Source organism: Theropithecus gelada, chromosome 7a (assembly GCF_003255815.1).
Source record: "Theropithecus gelada isolate Dixy chromosome 7a, Tgel_1.0, whole genome shotgun sequence".
Classification (NCBI taxonomy): Eukaryota; Metazoa; Chordata; class Mammalia; order Primates; family Cercopithecidae; genus Theropithecus; species Theropithecus gelada.
Window position 1 is genome coordinate 53,882,500 of NC_037674.1, and position 17,962 is coordinate 53,900,461.

Below are 17,962 nucleotides of genomic sequence, written 5' to 3' on the forward strand. Positions count from 1 at the left end.
CTGCAGGACACCCACACACCCGGCCTTGAGGGGGGCTCCTGCTTACCTCCCACCTTGCTCTCTGACTCCCACCCCATCCCTCTCAGCCCCCTTTCTCTGTCCCGGCCTCTCCCTTGTGTCCCTCTCTCCTGCCGAGCCCCCACTTGGTGCTACACTGTGTTTACAAGATGACTATGACAGTTTTTATTTCTCTGTTTTGTCTCCCTTCCTCCCCTGAAGGGAAACGTGCTTCCAGTCTTCCAGGAAAAAATGAAGGCTCCGGATGAGAAAAAGCAAACAAAGGACAGTGGGACTGTGTGCGTCCCCACCCCCGCCACCTGCAGGCCCCACACACAAACCAGCGCCCGTGCCCGCGCCCGTGCAGACCTCCTCCGCCAGGCCCCAAGAATGGCTCTGTTATTTTTGGGGTAATTGAAAATGTCGATCTTTATTCTAGAGGATAAGCAGGTCACAGGGACACAGGGAGCCAGAGAGAGAGGGAAAGGAAATCCAGTCATGGGGGAGGATCCAGGGGAGAGAAAGGCCAGGTGGGAGGACGTGGGCGCTGAGAAGAAGAGGGAGCGGGAGAAACAGGAGGGGCGGGTGACTCTGCCAGTGAGCAAGGCCACACAGCCCCTGACCCCAGGACTCAGGGGGATGTGTCCTCTCACCAGCCCCCCACCCCACCCTGCAAGGAGCCGGGTGGCAGGAGCTCCTGTTTAGTCCTCCTGTGCCTGAGCAGCCCCGGGGGTGGGCATCTCTGAATGCCGGGAGCAGGGGTGGGCACCTGGTTGTGTTCCTGGGCGACGGCTTTGAAAATATGGTGCCCTCTCACAAGCACATGTACAGCACCCAGAGGCCGGATCCCAGGCTGGAGGGCTGAGAGCAGCCAGTGGTCTCCTCTCCTGTGGGAACGCAGGGACTCTCCTGACCTCCCTCCCATCACTCATCCCACCTCTCTCTGCATGTCATGTCGGGCGTCTCATGGTTTGTGGACTTACTTCTCCAGGGCAGTGGGGGGCGCCAGTGAGCCTGGGTGGGTACATATCTGTGCATGAGATGAGACACCTGGGAGAGAGGGACGGGGTGGGGTGGGGACAGTAAGAGGTGCGGCCGTGCGTGGCGTGGGGCCTGTGCGCGTGTGTGGTATAAGCGTGGGTTGTGTCTGCTTTTTCCCTGTGACTAGCATGAAGCATGTGTTTGAAGGCAGTGGTGGTACCAGGTGTGTGTGTGTGTAGAGTAAGGTGTGGGTCTGCGCATTTGTGTGTGTGTCTTGCTCCCACGTGTGTGCAGTAAGGGACATGTGTGTGTGTGTGCACAGCCCCTACCTGTGTGCCTCCAGATGGTGTGTCCATGTGTCCCTGAAGGCAGGGCCCCTCTTCCGCTTCTGGCCCAGGGCCACCCCAGGTCCTGGGAATCAGAGTGGTGTTTGGCCTTGGGAATCCCTCCAGCAACAATGGAACAACAGATACCAGCCGCCACCCCAGCCAGTGTCCAGGAGGCTCGTGGGACTGCGATGTCACCACCAAGCTCTGGCTGAGGTACATGGAGTCAGGCCTGTCTTGCCCCCTAGAGAGAAGGGAGGAACCTCAGGTTGGCTTCCTGCCAGGCACCGAGCCTCATCCACCCTCCAACGTCTGCTCGTGGCGGGAAAGGGCAAATTCCCACCCTTCCACTGACACAGCCTCAGACGTCCTGGAGGCCAGGGCTCCAGGTGAAGATCATCTCTCCATATCCCTGGGCCCAGCCAGAGCCTGGCACAGGGCAGGAGCTTAGCAAACGCTTGTTGAATGAATGAATGCACGGATGGGGGCTTTGTGTGTGATCAAGTGCCAGGCTCTGGGCTCTAGTGACCTGAAGATACGGATTCAAGTCCTACAAGGATCAAACCAGGGCTTCCTGCAAGGTCAAGCGAGAACCCCCTGAGTTGTTCAGAAGAGGCCACGCCGCACTCAGTCAGACCTGGGAGGCCGTGCCTGACCTTCTGCAGGTCACCTCTCTGGGGGCACTACCACAGGAAAGGCAGCGTCAAGCGATGGGACTGCTTCATCCAGAGGTCGATCCCAAGCTAAATGACCCTGTCTTTTTGCAGACTGAGTCACAAGGGAGGCCCCATTCATCTTCCCTGGAGTTGGCATCCCTCTGATGGTGGGGCCATCTCTCATCTGAACATCTTCACCCCACAGATATTCCTTCCGAACCCTCCATCCTCCTTCTCCCCTTCCCTTGGGACCATAAACCCACCCCAAGAGTGAGTCCTAGTTCCAGGACCAGCTCCCAATCCTGCCCCTGTCTGGTGGCAGCTGGGGCCAGGCTGAAGGTCTGTCCTAGACTGAGCCATAAAGGCAAAAATAATACTTAGTCCTAATAGAAGTAAAGCACTTCAACCCCGACGAGCCCTGGTCCTGGTCACCCACTGAGCCCTGGTCCTGGTCACACATGGAACCTAGACCTTTATTTAGAGATGGGCCACTAATCTGTCACTCAGGCTGGGAATGGTGGCTCAAGCCTGTAATCCCACTTTGGGAGGCCCAGGCAGGAGGATCACTTGAGGCCATGAGTTTGAGACCAGTCTGGGCAACATAGCAGGACCATGTCTCAAAAAAAAAATTTAAAATTAATCAGGTGTGGTGGCGTGTGCCTGTAGTCCCAGCTACTGCAGTCAGCTAAGATTGTGCCATTGCACTCTGGCCTGGGCAACAGAGCAAGATTCTAACTTAAAATAATAATAATAATAATAATAATAATAATTGTCATATGGCCAAATTTTTTTCCAGGCTCTGAGCACCAGCTTCCTCATCTTTCCAACAGAGGGCCTTCACCTGGGCTAAGTGTTAAGTCAGAAAATCCCTATTTGGAGGTTGGCCAGACTTAGAGGTTAAGTCAGAAAACCTCTATTCAGAGTTCCCTGACCTGGTAATGCCGGGGAGCATTGGCTGCTGTCACCTGCCAGCTCCCACCCCACCCAACACTTTTAGACGAAGCATCACTAATTTTTGCAGCTGCCGTGATAAATGGCACTGTCGGCAAAATGACATCTTTCTAATCTGCTACAAGACAGATGGGTCCCCGAGCTCCCGCAGCCTCCCAAGAGCCAGCCCAGGCCAGCCTTGTTGAGAGAATGGGCAGACACAAAGCCCAGGGCCTGGGGGCAGGAGGGATGGAGAGGGGACCTCAGGGCTCAGAGTCAAGGACATCCCTAGTGGGGTTTATCACAGGCGTTTTTCTAAATATTTAGTTGTATGTGTGCTTCTAAAAATATTCCAAAGAATATTATATCCTCTGTTCCTTTCTGTCCAAAGTTAGGTCTTCAATTTTCTTTTCTTTTCTTTCTTTTTTTTTTTTTTTAAACAGAGTCTTGCTCTGTCTCCCAGGCTGGAGTGCAGTGGCATGATCACAGCTCACTGCAGCCTCTACCTCCTGGGCTCAAGCGATCCTCCCACCTCAGCCTCCCAAGTAGCTGAGATGACAGGTGCCTGCCACCATGCCTGGCTTATTTTTGCATTTGTAGTAGAGACAGGGTCTCGCCATGTTGTCCAGACTGGTCTTGAACTCCTGGCTTCAAGTGATCTGCCCACCTCGGCCTCCCAAAATGCGTGGATTATAGGCTTGAGCCACCATACCCAGCCTCAATTTTCGCTTTAAATTAAATCCTGGAAATTGTTCAGGTTTACAAGGATGAGCTGTTAGACACTGGTTCTGAGGCGGTGCTCTCTTTCCGTCTCCCTCTGCTCTGCGGAACGGCGTGCCTCTGCCTGAGCCATCGGGCCTGGGGGCTCTTCTCACCCCCCCCACCTCACTTCCACTCCATGGCTCCCACCCTCCCTCCCAGCCCCTCCGCTGACCTCAGCCACATCCCCTCCATGCCTCTCGCTGGCCTCAAGCTGCCAGGTCAAAGTAGAACTCCCCTCACACCTTCCTGTGTCCAGGAGTAGAGGTGAATTGAGGCTCTGGATGCCAAGAACGGAGGAAGGACAAATGTCAGCCCCAGAGACCCTTGCCTCCTCGAGACCAACAGGAGCTGGCGCCTGTCCGCCCAGCAGCAGCAAAGCCAGAGCAGGTGGGGGCCGGGGTGGGTGGGCACAGGCCTGGGCTTGAAGATTGAGGCAACGCTGCCCTCTTCTGGCTAATTCATGGCTGCTCCCCTGACAAACACTGCCAGGCTAAACTGTTGAGGCTGGGGACATAGTAAGTGACTCTCCAAAGCAGCATGTGACAAGCTGACCCTTCCCTGCAGTCTGCCCGGCTGAGAGCTGCCTCCCGCTCTGCCCATCCTGTCCGAGCTTCTCTCACTGCCCAAAGCATCTTCCGGCCCTCACATGTTCAGGGCAAAGCCCGAGGCCCCTCCCAGCTGCCCACCATGTGGCCCCGGGTAGCAGCCCCACCCCTGCACCCCAGGCCCCTGCCGCTCTGTGTCTCCCTGGTTCCCTGTCCCTTCTGGGGCACCTGCATGCTTTGCTCTCACCTTGATCCCCACCTTTGCCCTCCCCAGCACACTGTCTTCTCTTCTCCTCTTGGGCCCCCCCCCGAGGAAACTCCCCTCTTCCCGACTCCCAACCACAGGGACCCCCCAGCTCCTGCCTGCACCCCCACCTGCCCTGCCCCTGTCCCAGGGACTGCCGCCTGTCAGTAACTCAGACTGGGGATTTGATCTGAACTGGGTCAGCAGTGTCCACCTCAGGAACCAGATGACTGCTGGCTTTAGACAGGGTGTCTGTCATCACCCCAGTACCCAGTTAAGAAAACTGAGGCCTGGAAAGGAACAAGGACTTGCCCAAAGTCTCCTGTTACATCAAAATAGCGGAGACGGAACCAGGACACAAAACCCAGAGCTCTCCTTGGATCATAGTCTCTGATTGAATAGAAACCAAGCCATACTCTGAACGCATTCCAGTCAGCAGGCACAGCGAGGGCTCAGAGCAGCAGGCAGGACAGACATGCAGGGTGTTCAGAAGCCCCTGAGGGACCGCAGGCCTCAGAACAGAGGACGGGGGCCCAGCTCCCCCAGCAGCAGACCCTCTGAGTGCCCCTGCATGCCCATGGGGTAAGTGAACCTCTGATTTCTGGGTAAGGGAGGGCTGGGCCAGACTGGGAGTGACCCTGCCTCAGTGGCCTTGGGCCAGAGCCAGTGCTACCTCCTCAGCCCCATCTGCGTCAGCTTTTCCTGTAGGAGACTGTGAGCCCTGATGGTCCCCAGTGCTGAGAGGGGCCAGATCTGGGGCTGGGATCCCCAGCTTCCTGGTGAGGGGGTGGTCTCCAAATATTTCAGGCCCGGGGAGCCTCCTGCCTTCCTCCCACACTGCTTCTGCCCATCATCCCGGTGCACAGCTCTTCGGGAAAACAAGCCACCCCGCACCCCAGCAGGTCATAAGTCACTTCAATTTGTTCCAAATGCTCCCTTCCCTCCAGCTCTGACAGAGACCCAGCTTGCCCTGGAAGTGGCCCTTGGCCCTCTCCAAAGCTGGCTGCTCCGTCATTCATATCCCTCGTGCCTCAGAGTCCACAGTGGTATGAGTTTCTGTCCACCTTAGTCCCCATACTGTGCCCTCCCCATCAAATGCACCTCTGGGGCCCTGGCATCCAGGTGCGTCCTCCTTCAGCTCCTCGGGGCTGCCCTGAGTCCCTACTCATAAACCTAGCAGCCATGGCTCGAGGCCACCTCCACCCCACCCCAACTCCTGACAGCTCGGTCCTCCCCAGGGACCACCACCAAAGCCCTGGCCTCCCCGTTCCCAGACCTCCTCAGGTGCAAACCCCTCCACTCCACTCCCTTGCAGCCCGGTCCCCCTCTGCAATCCTGGGCTTCCCACCACCTCCCGCAGCATTGACTGCCAGTCTCCCTGGGAAGCCATCCCCTGCCCCCCATCGCTGAGACCCCAGTGCTGACCCTGTACTCCCTCCACTTTTGCCTCATCCTTCAGGCCCCTCCAGCCTTCACTACCCTCCTCATCTAGCCCTTTTCCTGGAACATCCAAGCCCTGTGTCCCCTAGGTCTGCCTTGTCCATCTGCAACAGGCAGCTAAAGCTGCCAGAGACAGTCTCATGGCTGGAACCCTGGACCTGCCCTCCTTGACACCTGCCACCCACCCCCACCTCTGGGCAGCTGCCCTCCCCGTCTCTCCCACCCCCAGGGATCATCCCCCATGAGGAGCGTGAGAGGTGGCTTACACTCCTCTCTTTGCCTGGCGGTCCCTCCAGTCCCCCTGTCCACCTGTCCCATCAGGCTGGGCTCTGATGAGCACCCCCAACCAGAGCCTCAAACTGCCACGTGTTTTGTCATCGGCTCCCACTTCCCACCTGGGACACTGTGGATTGCACCCCTCTCCTTGGACTTGTGCCTCTCATCTGGCTCCCTCCTGTCACACTCTAGATATCCTAAGTCCCCTCCATCTATTCAAAACCGTTCCCCCAGCCCACATGCTTCTCCGTCACCGCCTGTCCCTCTCTGCCCAGCCCACAGACCACCTCCCCCACAGAGGCGTTTTCCGGTCATCTCTATTTTCACCTCCCTCTCACACTTGACTTAGCCGAGCCCGCTGTTCCACCTGAACCAGGCCTAACTCCATGCCTACTGCCTGTAGGTGGCAACTGCTTCCAAGGGACACTCTTCATCCTCTAATGCATGACCTCTCAGCAGCACTGGCCCCAAATGCCTGCTCCGCCTCCCTCATGTTGCTCCTCCTGCTGGCTTCAGGACCCCCTCCTCCTTTCCTCATGTCTCTCGGCTGCCCCTGCACCAGCTTTCTTCCTGGCTTCCTTCCTCAACCTGACCTTTCAATGTTGGTGTATGGTTATTCATTGCAAAGAGGAAACAGTAACTTTACAGGGGAGAGGCCTGGCAGGCATCACCTCAACCAAGTGATACCAGTCAACATCCTGATGATGGGATGTTGTGCCTCTTTTTTTTTTTTTTTGGAGAGAGTCTTGCTCTGTCACCCAGGCTGCAGGCTGCTGATTGCAGCAGTATGATCTTGGCTCAATGCAACTTCCACTCCCTCAGTTCAAGTGATTCTCTTGCCTCAGCATCCTGAGTAGCTGGGATTACAGGCACCTACTACCATGCCCAGCTAATTTTTGTGCTTTTAGTAGTGAGGGGGTTTCATCATGTTGGCCAGGCTGGTCTTGAACTCCTGACCTCAGGTGATCTGCCCTCCTCAGCCTCCCAAAGTGCTGGGATTATAGGTGTGAGCCATTGCACCCGGCCTGATGTGTGTCTCTTGATAGGCTGCGTGAGAAGGGCACAGCATCACTTCCTGGATGTTCATGCCAAGATGCAGAACCTGAATCTAATCATGAGGAAACCAGACAAACTCAAACCAAAATTCACCTGCAAAAGAACTGGCCTGTGCCTGTCAAAAATGGCAACATCACAGAAGACAACGAAACACTGAAGATCGTGCCAGATGAACAGACACTCAGAAGAAAGGATAAGTAAATGCAATGTGGAAGCCGGGGTTTTCTTTTGCCATAAAGCATACTGTTGGGAAAATTGGAAAGCTGGGGAGAAAAAACTCTATGGCTTAGTTCAAAGTATTGTACCAATGTTAATTTCCTGATTTTGATAATTGCCCTCCAGGTATGAAAGAGAAGGTCCTAGGCCAGGCACAGAGCCTTATGCCCGTAATCCCAGCACTTTGGGAGGCCGAGGCTGGCAGATCACCTGAGGTCGGGAGTTCGAGACCAGCCTGAGCAATGTAGAGAAACCCTGTCTCTACTAAAAATATAAAATTAGCCAGGTGTGGTGGCACATGCCTGTAATCCCAGCTACTTGGGAGGCTGAGGCTTGAGAATCACTGGAACCTGGAAGGCAGAGATTGCAGTGAGCCGAGATTGCGCCATTGCACTCCAGCCTGGGCAACATGAGCGAAACTCCAACTCAAAAAAAGAAAAAGAAAAAAAAAAAAAAGAGAAAGTTCTGTTCTTAGGAAATACTCACTGCTTGAGGCCAGGGGTTTGAGACCAGCGTGGGCAACACAGTGAGACCCTGTCATTACCAAAAAAGAAAAAAAAAAAAAATAGCCAGGCTTGGTGGTGTGTTCTTGTAATCCCATCTACTCAAGCAGGAAGCTCGCTTGAGTGGGAGTTGGATGCTGCGGTGAGCTACGATGACACCACAACACACCAGCTTGGGCAACAGAGCGAGACCCTGTCTCATTAAAAAAACAAATAAAAAGGAAATGCACATGGAAATATTTAGGGATAAAGGAGCATTATGTCTGCAACTTACTTTCTAATGGTTCAGAAAGAAATATATACATATAGAGAAAAGAATTTAAAATGTGGTAAATGATGAACATTCGGGAAATCTAGGTGGAGTATGCGGGAAATATTTGTAATCATCTTACCACTTTTATCTAAGACTCAAATTATGTCAAAATAAATGTTTTAAAGAAGTGACATTGATGTCTCAGGGCTCAGTGCTGGGTCTTCCTCTCATTTTGCACCATGCTCCTCTCTCCCGGGCAGTCTCATCTCTTGTTGCTTTAATTCCTTTATCGATACTCCAGCAATCCCGAAGTATAACTTCCCCTGGCTAGACCTTCTTAGGAGCATTAGGCTCACATATGCAGCAGCCTGCACAGTGTCACCTGGGTTTCTCAGAAGCACCTCAAAGTCAACATGCCCCAAGATTTCCATCTCATAAGATGCCCACCCAGTCCCCATCCATCTCAATCCATGACACTGCCACCCACCCTTCCAAGTGTCCAAGCCAGAAACCTGGGCTTGTCCTGCACACCTCCTTCATCCTGACTCCCACAGTCAACCAATCACCAAGTCACTTTGGGGAGCCTTTAAGTTCCCCCAAAACAGGGTCCTGTGTTATTCGCTTGTGTCCCCAGCCCCCAGCATCAGCATAGTGCCTGACAGATGGTCTGTGCTTAGGAAATACTTGTTGAATGAATGAATTTGTTGATCAAGGAAGAGTCCCAAGCACATGTTGGGCCTGACTCAGTGCAGTGCCATCTACAACTGTGCCCGTGTCAGTTATCTTTTGCTGCATAACCATAACAAATTAGTCTCAAAATCTAATCTCTTAAAACAGCAATCTCCTTCTGTTGCACACAGTTTCTGTGGGTTGGAAGTTTAAAAGTGACTTTGCTGGGTGGGTCTGGCTCCAGGTCTCTCAGTAGGTAGCAGTCAAGATGCCAGTAGAGGTTGTATTCATCTGAAGGTTTGATTGAGGCTGGCAGATTCCCTTCCAAGTTGGCTCATTCACATGGTGAGTTGGTGCTTTCTGCTGGCAAGAGGCCTCAGTTCTTCTTCACATTGGCACCTCCACATGCTGCCTAAATGCTCTCAGATTATGGCGGCTGCAATCAGAAGAGAGCAAGGCAGAAGCTGCCATGTCTTTTCTGACCTCATCTTGGATGTCACCCCATCATTTCTGCAACACCCTATTGGCGGCACAGGTCAGCTGTATTCAACATGAAAGGGAACTACCCAAGGGCATGAATGCCAGAAAGTGAGGCTCACCGAGGGCCATCTCAGAGGCTGGCTACCACAAGGCTTTTCACTGTGCAAGGACAACAGCCAATGGGGCCAGTAGGGGCTGAACTCCAAGCTGTGTATTCTTGTGTAGGGTGGCGTCCCCACTAAAGCTCCACACAGGCTAACAGCAGGCCCGCCAGCTTGCTCCAGCTGTCTCTTGGTTGTCAGTCTTGCCTCTTCTCCAAGGGACTCCGGGGAGTCAGGCAGACAGCAGGACCCTGGCATAAAAATCATCATAACCACCAGGTCTTCAGAGTTTATAAAGCTCCGGCGCTTCTGTTGGAGGCCATCATCCAAGCACCTCGGTGACCGTACATTTTACGGATGAGGAAAGTGGGACAGAAAGATGAAGTGACTTGTCTGGGGCCACATAAAAAAAGGCTTGGCAGGACCAGGCTCCTGGCTCCTGACCCCACATTCTTTCCACTGCCCTGCCCAGTGGCCAGCTCAGACCCACATCCCCGACATCTACTGCAAGCCTCATTCCCAGCCCTAAGCAGGTATTTCTCACCCTTCTTCTGGGAGCCCCAACCCAGCCCTCAAGCAAATATATTCACAAATTTTTTATCCAGGTGGGGACTGTCCACTCTCCTTCCAAGAGGCTCTGTCTGGCAGCCGGCTGTCTACTGGGGTGGCACAGCAAGGGTTAACAGCAGGAACTAATATTTAGAAACAGCACAACCCCAGAGGAGTCAGCTGTGGCCAGCTGGTCACAGCCACTGAAGGCACCAGCCTTTGTGAACGTGGTATGGAAGATGAGTGCCTGCTTCTGCAGAGCAAAGGCTCCGAGAGGCTCCTTCACCGCCCCCGGCCCTTGTCCTCCCAGCATGGTTTGTGCGTGGATCAGAGCCCAGGGCAAAGCCCTCCACTGGCCTCCCTTCCACACCTGGCTCCTGAGGGGGGCAAACATAACTTTCCAGCTCCCGAACTGAAATTGTTGGGACTGGCTGCTCCCGCCCCTCCTGAGCCTGGCTGCCTGTACTTGGAGGAGCCCTATGTGTGCCTCTGCCAGAAGCAGGATCAGCACCACTCCTAACAGAGGCCCCAGGTCAAAGGCCCAGGCCCAGGGCCCGCTGCCGTGGAGCTCTTGGCCACAAAAGAGGCCCATACCCTCTTGCACAATAGTGGCCTAGGTTCTGTGACCTTCATGGCAGAGGGCCAATTCCCTGAGGGCAGGCCCTGGGCAGCAGGAGCACAGCCCTGCTTGGGCACCACCCCATCTAGGGCACAGGCACACACCATTTACCAGCAAGCTGGCTTTGGCCACAGGCTCCTTGGGTGGGGCCCAGGCGACCAGGGTGCAAAACGCCCTGGCCAAGGGTGGGGCCAAACCACAGCCACTGCCCAGAGCGGGGACTCTTAGTCTCAGAAGCACTGGGGGTAGGAGTGAACAGCAGTGCCTGGCTGGCATGCTTGACTGAACTCTGCTGGCAGGGAGGTGGGTATTACTGGGCCCTCTGTTGTCTTCTTCTCCGAGAACAATTGGAGAAATGGAGGGAGCACATACCACAGGTCACTGTAGCTTCAGAGAAGTTTGAATCTTCTTTTGCCCCTGGGTGGGAACATCCTTCTTCCTTCTTCTAAGTGTGTTCTAAGCCTCCTTCTTTCCTCCTCCCTCCCACCCTGTCCCCTGTCCCATGCTTGGCTGGGGAGGCATGGACACCTCCTGACCCAGCTAGGCAGGCCCCAGGTGAAACTTGGAGAACTACGGAGATCAGGACTCCAGGGAATCGTTTGAAAGAGAAGTCACCGTGCATGAAGGAGGGCTAGGAGGGCTTGCTGGAGGAAGGTGAGATGTGGCCAGGGAGCTAGGGGCAGTCAGGGATGGCCACCAAGGACGCCTGGCCAAGCAAAGTCATGGCAAAGGTTGGAAGGCAGAAGGGAGAAGGCCCAAGCCAGACCTGAGGATGCCAGGGAGGCCCTGGTCAGCTCTGCTCAGCACTGAGGCTTCAGGGCCTCGGGGGAGCTTGCTGAGGAGCTAGAGAGGGGACAGTTGCGGAGCAGGCACGGCTGCTCCAGCAGCCTTTGTTCCAAGACAGTGGGAGGCGGTCAGTGGTCAGTTTCAAAGGCACACAGGGGCCTCGACTTTCTGCCAGTCTGCCTGGCATGATGCTGCCCAGCATTGGTCCAGAGTTCCAGCCCTAGGTTATGGCTGAGCAAAGGCCAGGCCTGTGTGCGCTGGAGCCGCAGCATCCCTTTTTCACTGAGAGCCTCAGTTTCCTCATCTGGAAGAAGGGACACTGTCGGCCAACACATACACTTCCCAATGTTGTCAAGAGAGCAGGTGAATGTTTTGTAAACTGGGAAGCCCCAGCAGAGATGCGCCAGCCAGGTTACTGCCGCTGTGCTGGTTGCCGTTATTTTCCAGGCCTGTGTTTCTCTGCACAGCTAGCAACAAGGCAGGGGGAGGCTCCCAGCTAATCCAGACTTGAATCTCAGCTGTGGGCGGGAGCGCCCTGTCTGGAGGCTCCATAGACATCTGTGTAGGTGGGGAGCAGGGAAGATGGGGAGGGGGAAGGGAAGGGGAGATGGGGCCAGTAGGGATCTTCACCCAAATTTTTGATTCATAGAGCAAAAATCCTTCTGTCTTCTTTTTTCATTCCTGAAAAGAAAGCTCTTTTCCTCCAAACACAGTCTTCCAAGCAGACCCCCCAACCCCAGCTCCATAGCTGGTCAGTAATTAGCCCCTAATGAGGACCAGGTGTCCTGCTGACTTGAGGAGAAGGAAAAACATGGGACAAATTGTGGAATCAATGACTTTACCACCACTGAGGCCAGCCTGGCACAGCCTCCGTCCCAGGCCTCCTAGGGCACCTGGATGGAAGCTCTTAGGTTTGCCAAAATCCCCATAGAACAGCAGCAATTGGTTTCTTAGTCAACTACGGTAGACATTTATTGCACACCTACTGTATGCAGCAGCCTGTGGAGGGGAAAATTAAAGCTTTACAACAAGGGAGGTGATATGTGTAAAGCTGTATGTAAACCACGAATCACAGGGAATGTGCAGGATGACAGAGGCAGAGGAGAAAGGATAAGCATTTAATGAACGCCTACTGTATGCCAGGCCCTGGGCTAGGCACTCAAGGTACATTAAAGGATTTAATCGTCATCAATCCAATTTTACAAATGAGGAAACTGCCACAGAGAGGTGAGGTGACTTGTTCAAGGTTTGACAGCCAGGTAGGAGAGCTGGGATTCGAACCCAGGTCTCTCTGGTTTCAAGACCAGTACTCATAACCCCTGCATGGACCAGGCACCATCACACCTCGAAAAACCTGTCACTCAGCCTGCTGGGATGCATTCCAGGATGCGGCCCCCACCTCCCCCCTCCCCCGGCCCTGGCTTTGCCCCTGACTATGTTGGTCAGACTTGCATCCGCAGGTGAGTGAGGGGCCTGAGACCCTAACCCAGCCTGGCAGAACTAGAGGGGTTCCTGCAGGAGGGAAAAGGGACAGGGGGAGCCAGAAGTGGCCCCCAGATCCGGAGTCAAGCAGGCTGCGCTTTTCCCACCACTGGCTGGGGTCGCCAGGGGTTCAATCCTGGGGTGGACACGGGACCCTGCCACCTCAGGTTATGGGGTTTTAAGCTAGCCAAGGCTGTCCAGTTAGGGGAGGGGGCAGGCGCCCCAGGCATGGATTGTCTAGGGCATGGCTTTGCCCGTTTGGATTGTCAGAGACACCAGTGGGGCCACCCCAATGCTGGCCAGGCTTTGTTTGCCAGGCAAGTTTGGGGTGACTATGTTGACGTCCAAAGGGACCCGGTGACAGTGAGAAGTGGGTCCTCCAGCCTCAGATGCCCCGGACCAGAAACGGGGAGAACAAGGCGGGAAACGAGGAAGGAGCCACCCTGCCCTCCCCTGTGAGGAGCCCCCACACACACCCCTCCAGCCACCCCCCAGCTCTGCTCCTTCTCCCCTCTCCTTGCTCCCCTGAGGATCCGTCTGTCTATCCGCCACCTCCCCTCTTCCTTCTCTCCTCCTCTTCCTGACAGGCAGGACCCCCCCACCCACCACCCACTCTCAGCCTCCTAGAGGCAGAGCCGGTGCCCCTCAGATACACTGTGCCCCAGCGGGGGCTTGTCCTACAGATAGCCCTGGACCACCCCCTGCCACACCTCCTCATCCCAGCACTGACGCCTGACCCAGCAGAGGCTGAATGGAAGTTCGCTTTCACAGAAGTGCTGGGATGTATCCCCTCTCTGTCTCCATGCCAGAAACCCCCACATGACAGCATTCTTCCTTCAGCCAAGGCAGCTCTACTTATGCCATAAGAACTGTGGCCTTAGGGCCCATCCATCATCACTACCCATGTGTGATTCAGTGCTTCAGCTGCACCTTCGAGATCATTCCCAAGAGCAACATGGAGCCAAGGAAGGGCCTGAGCCTCCTTCACAAGGGCCCAGGCCACACCCTTCTCCCCTTCAGATGGAGAAGCAGCTCTAAAAGAGGGCATCACATGGTTCCCAGAAGGGAAGTGAGTCAAGGGAGGACCCCCCGGGGTGAATCAGGGCTGGATCCCCAGGCTCCCTGTTCCTGCAGGGACCGGATCCCCTGAGATCTCAGGGCCTGAGGGATGGGCTGGGCGGCCCGGGAGAGGAGAAGGGAGCATCCAAGGTGACCAGGGCAGTCAGCTCATCCAGGCCCCAGCCTCCAGCCAAGGAGGGATTCCAGTACCCCCACCTCCTTGCGCTTCAACTGAGAGCCATTCTCAAATACCTTCTTAGCCCTGACAGCATGCAGGCATGGTGCTAGGCTCAGGGGCACAGGATATTGAGAGACTGAACTGAGACTCATTCAGGAGGCAGAAAGGCAAATTAAATCTCAGACAGCAAATATCTGGATGACAAGTACGGAGGGGAGAAAATCAGGGGCAAGCTGGGGCGGGACACAGGTGGTCCTCGAACCATGCCTTGGTGGATGGGAAGGGAGTCAGTCCTCCAGGCAGGGGCACTGACTCAGAGGTACCGAGGTGGGCATAAGCAGAGGGGTGTTGAGACAGGAAGGCCAGCAGCCTGGTTGGGAGGCACATCTCGAGCACAGGCCAGGGAGAACCACTGGGCTGGGGCACGGAAGCCTTAAATGGGAAAATGAGGCCCATGGCCTTATGCCCTATTGCAGAGGAGATGCCACCAGGGTTTTAGGGCAAGAGAACAGCATGGTGCTGTGGGGTTTTATAAAGTTATACCACCCCCTGCCTTTAGGAGGACTCAGAAATGAGGAGGGGGTGGGAGAGCTCCTGTCCAGCAGCCCATCTCTGTCACCACTCCTGGTCCAGCTCCCTGTCCTGATTTCTGCAGTAGGGGCAGCCCCTGCCTGAGGGAAGCGTCCCTCTCACCCCTCCCGGATGCCCCTGGCTGCAAAGGCCCTTGTCCTCCCGTATCCGAGTGAGGCATGCTGGGAGACTCTCCCTCCACTCATCAACGTTTGAGGCATCTGGGTCAGGGGGCCTGGCAGTCAGCACCCTAGAGGCCATCTGGACCAATCTCCCACTTGTATAGAGAGGGAAACTGAGGTCCCAGCGAGGAAGAAAAGTACTCTGAGTTCCACCAAGAACCCCAGCAGCCCAGGAAGAGCCCCCAGCCCTGCTTTGAGGGTGCTCCCAGCCTGCGTGGGGGCCTGGGCTTGGGCCACTGTGACAGTGTGGATGACAGATGCAGTGTCCAGCTCCTTCTGAGCTGTGTGGGAGGCCCCAGCAGAGAGCCAGGCGTCAGGGGAGACTAGATTTGAGCCGATACTGGAAGGACAGGCAGAGAAGGAAGGAGGTGACATTCTAGTCGGGGGGTCACAGTGAGCACAGGGCAGGCAGGGATGGTGGCTCCCACACCTCTTCCCTGTCACCGCTGACTTTGAAAGGCAGAATGTGAGGGGTTGAAGTGGGACCCAGGTGGGGGAGTACCTGGCAGGGAGGGCTTGTGTGTTACCTGGGTGGGAACTCAGAATTGATGGGTGTATCTTAGCATGCAGGGCCGCAGGGACACCAGGTACAAGAAATTGAAGCAGGGTAGATCCTGCTGCCTCTGAGGATGGCTCGGGGGGACCAATGGTGCTCAGGACAGGCACTGAGCCTTGTGTGCACCTTTTGTGCCACTCCAGGCCTCCAGAGCAGAGCAGGGCCCAGGGGCCAGCGCCCTTGGCCCAGCCCACCCAGACTCGAGAAAAACTGCTCTAGAGCCAAGTGTAACAGAGCCTCCCTCCCTACGCCCGCCCGCCCAGGCAGGACAAGAAGGGCCTTTTAGTGCTGCTCGCCTGGGGGGACCGGGGTGGGCCACGCCAGGTGAGCCAGGTGGCCGTCGATGATGGCAGGAGGGGAGTAGGGTGCGTGTGGAGCTCGTGGAGGAAGTGTATAGGCTATGTCTGGGAACTGGGCGTGCTGCCCAGGAGAGGCGGGCAGGGGAGGGGGAGTTGGAAATAGCCCTGACGTCCACACTTACTGATGCACACGGCCACTCTCACAGACCTGGATGAGGTGGCCGGGACCAGGAGCCCAGGACAGAGGCTAATGCCTCTGTCTCCAAGTCCCCTACCTTAAAGATCTGGGTCAGTGGTGCTTGCGGGGAAGGAAGTGAGCACAGGATGGGGACGGGGTGCCACCCTGAGCTGTGTCTTCTATTCAAGGCCAGGAGCAAATGAACAAGGGGCCTCTGGGTCTGGGACTGGAGCCTGATCCCTCCCTGGTCCCTCTGCTCCTTCACTGCCTTTCCCCCTGACTCCCGCCCCATCCAGCTCTCCTCTTGCCTCCAACATGCCCTCCGCCCCAGCATATGTCAATTCAATAGAGCCTTGTAGAGAGAGCTAAGACTCTTCCTCCAGCTGCAGGCTTAGGGCAGGTTTCAAATTTACTATATTACCATTCCTACTGAGTTTGTATGAGGAGTTTTTGAAGGAACTGAATTTGTATGGACAATTTTGTGCTTGGCTCCTCCGTGGGACAAGCGTTCCTAGCTCTCTCCGCTTCTCTGGAGGGTCCGTAACTCCAAACGGGAGAGGACAGAGCTGTCTTATCGCTGCGTTCTTACCTCCAGGGACACCCCATAGTGCGCACTAACCATGTTGTTAGTCCTGCAGCCCCACAGCAGCCCTGCAGGTCAGGAAAGTCACTGCAGCCTCAACCTCCCAGGCTCAAGCGATCTCCCCACCTCAGCCTCCTGAGTAGCTGGGACCTCAGGCATGTGCCACCACACCAGGGTAATTATTTTTTGCAGAGATGAGGTCTTGTTCTCACTATGTTGCCCAGGCTGGTCTTGAACTCCTGGGCTCAAGCAAGCCTCCCACCTGAAGCACCTCCCAAAGTGCTGGGATTACAGATGTGAGCCACCATATCTGTCCAACATTCCCATTTTACAGTTGAGGAAACTGAGGCTCAGAGAAAAGCAGGGACTGCCTCAGGTCTCTCTCTGGGCACACAGGCCGTGGTATTCTCACTTACCCCAACAGCAGTGAGCTTCCCCACATCAGGCCAGGTGAACAGCCACCCACCAGTGGGCTCAGGCCCCATTAGGGGAAAGAGAGAGGTCTGCAGGGACAGGCAGCTCCCTGAGGACTCCAGATGTTTGTTCCTGTCTCCCCATCCCCCACCAGCCAGCATTTTCTCCCTCTCCAAACCCTCCCCACTTTCTCACAGCCTAAGCAAATCCCCTTCAAATAAGCCCCCACCAAAAGCTGGGGTTGCCAATGAAGCCATGTTTGTCTCTCTGTAGGGTCATAGCTGTAGGGCTGCCATCAAGGTGGCCTGGTGGCAGGGGTGGGCCCCGTCAGGAACAGTGCCTGTCCTGTTGAGCATTCCTGCCTCTCGCTCAGCTCCTCCCCACGCCCATGCCGCTCCCAGCCTGTGGAGGAGCCTGCGGGCTCTGCCAGCCTTGGCGTGCGTTAGCCAGGCCTCCAGCCATCGCTCCTGCTTCAACACTTCAGTGTGTGGCTCTCCCGTGGCCTAAGGTTGAGGCGTGTCAGTGAGGCTTTCTCCCTTCCCGGAACTTACTGCAGAAACCCCTGACCCCAGACCAGCCCCCAGTGGATCCTGGGGAAACCCGGGCTCAGAGAGAGGAGCCTCCTTGTTCAGAGTCACACAGCGAGTCCTCAGCAGATTAGGGGGTGGGCTCCCTACTCTTTCTCCCCGGTTTGGGTGGTAGCTTCACCCTCAGGACCAGCAGCTCCCCGGGAGCACACATCCCACCTGCTTCGCTCAGGGGTCTCCCCCATCGTAGGGCTTACAGCCTGGTCCCCAGAGGGGTGTAGAGATCACTGAGCCAACCAGGGATTTTCCAGCTGTGCTCCAACACACCCCAGGGCTTTCCAGCTGAGCCAGCCTGGAGGCGGCTGAGCTTGGGAATATGGGATGCTTGCCCCACCCCAATTCATGCAGAGCCGCATGAATTCTTGGGTTCCATGAAGATTGGTAGTAAGGGCTGTTGGAAGATGTCCTTCCCCAAGTCTGGGAGACTGGAGGCCGGGAGCAGAAGATGGTCCCAGCTTCCTCACAGCAGGCCTGGGGCTGTGTGG

At 55.8% G+C, this 17,962-nt stretch overlaps 1 protein-coding gene across 1 annotated transcript in view; it reads left to right on the forward strand.

Moving 5' to 3' along the window:
• The first annotated feature begins 495 nt into the window (after nucleotides 1–495).
• Nucleotides 496–17,962, forward strand: part of LOC112627514 (A disintegrin and metalloproteinase with thrombospondin motifs 7-like) — a 46,292-nt gene continuing 28,825 nt past the window's right edge. The window contains 2 exon segments of the mRNA XM_025389824.1: nucleotides 496–594; nucleotides 1,387–1,520. Of these exon segments, the coding sequence (XP_025245609.1) occupies nucleotides 496–594; nucleotides 1,387–1,520 (233 nt within the window).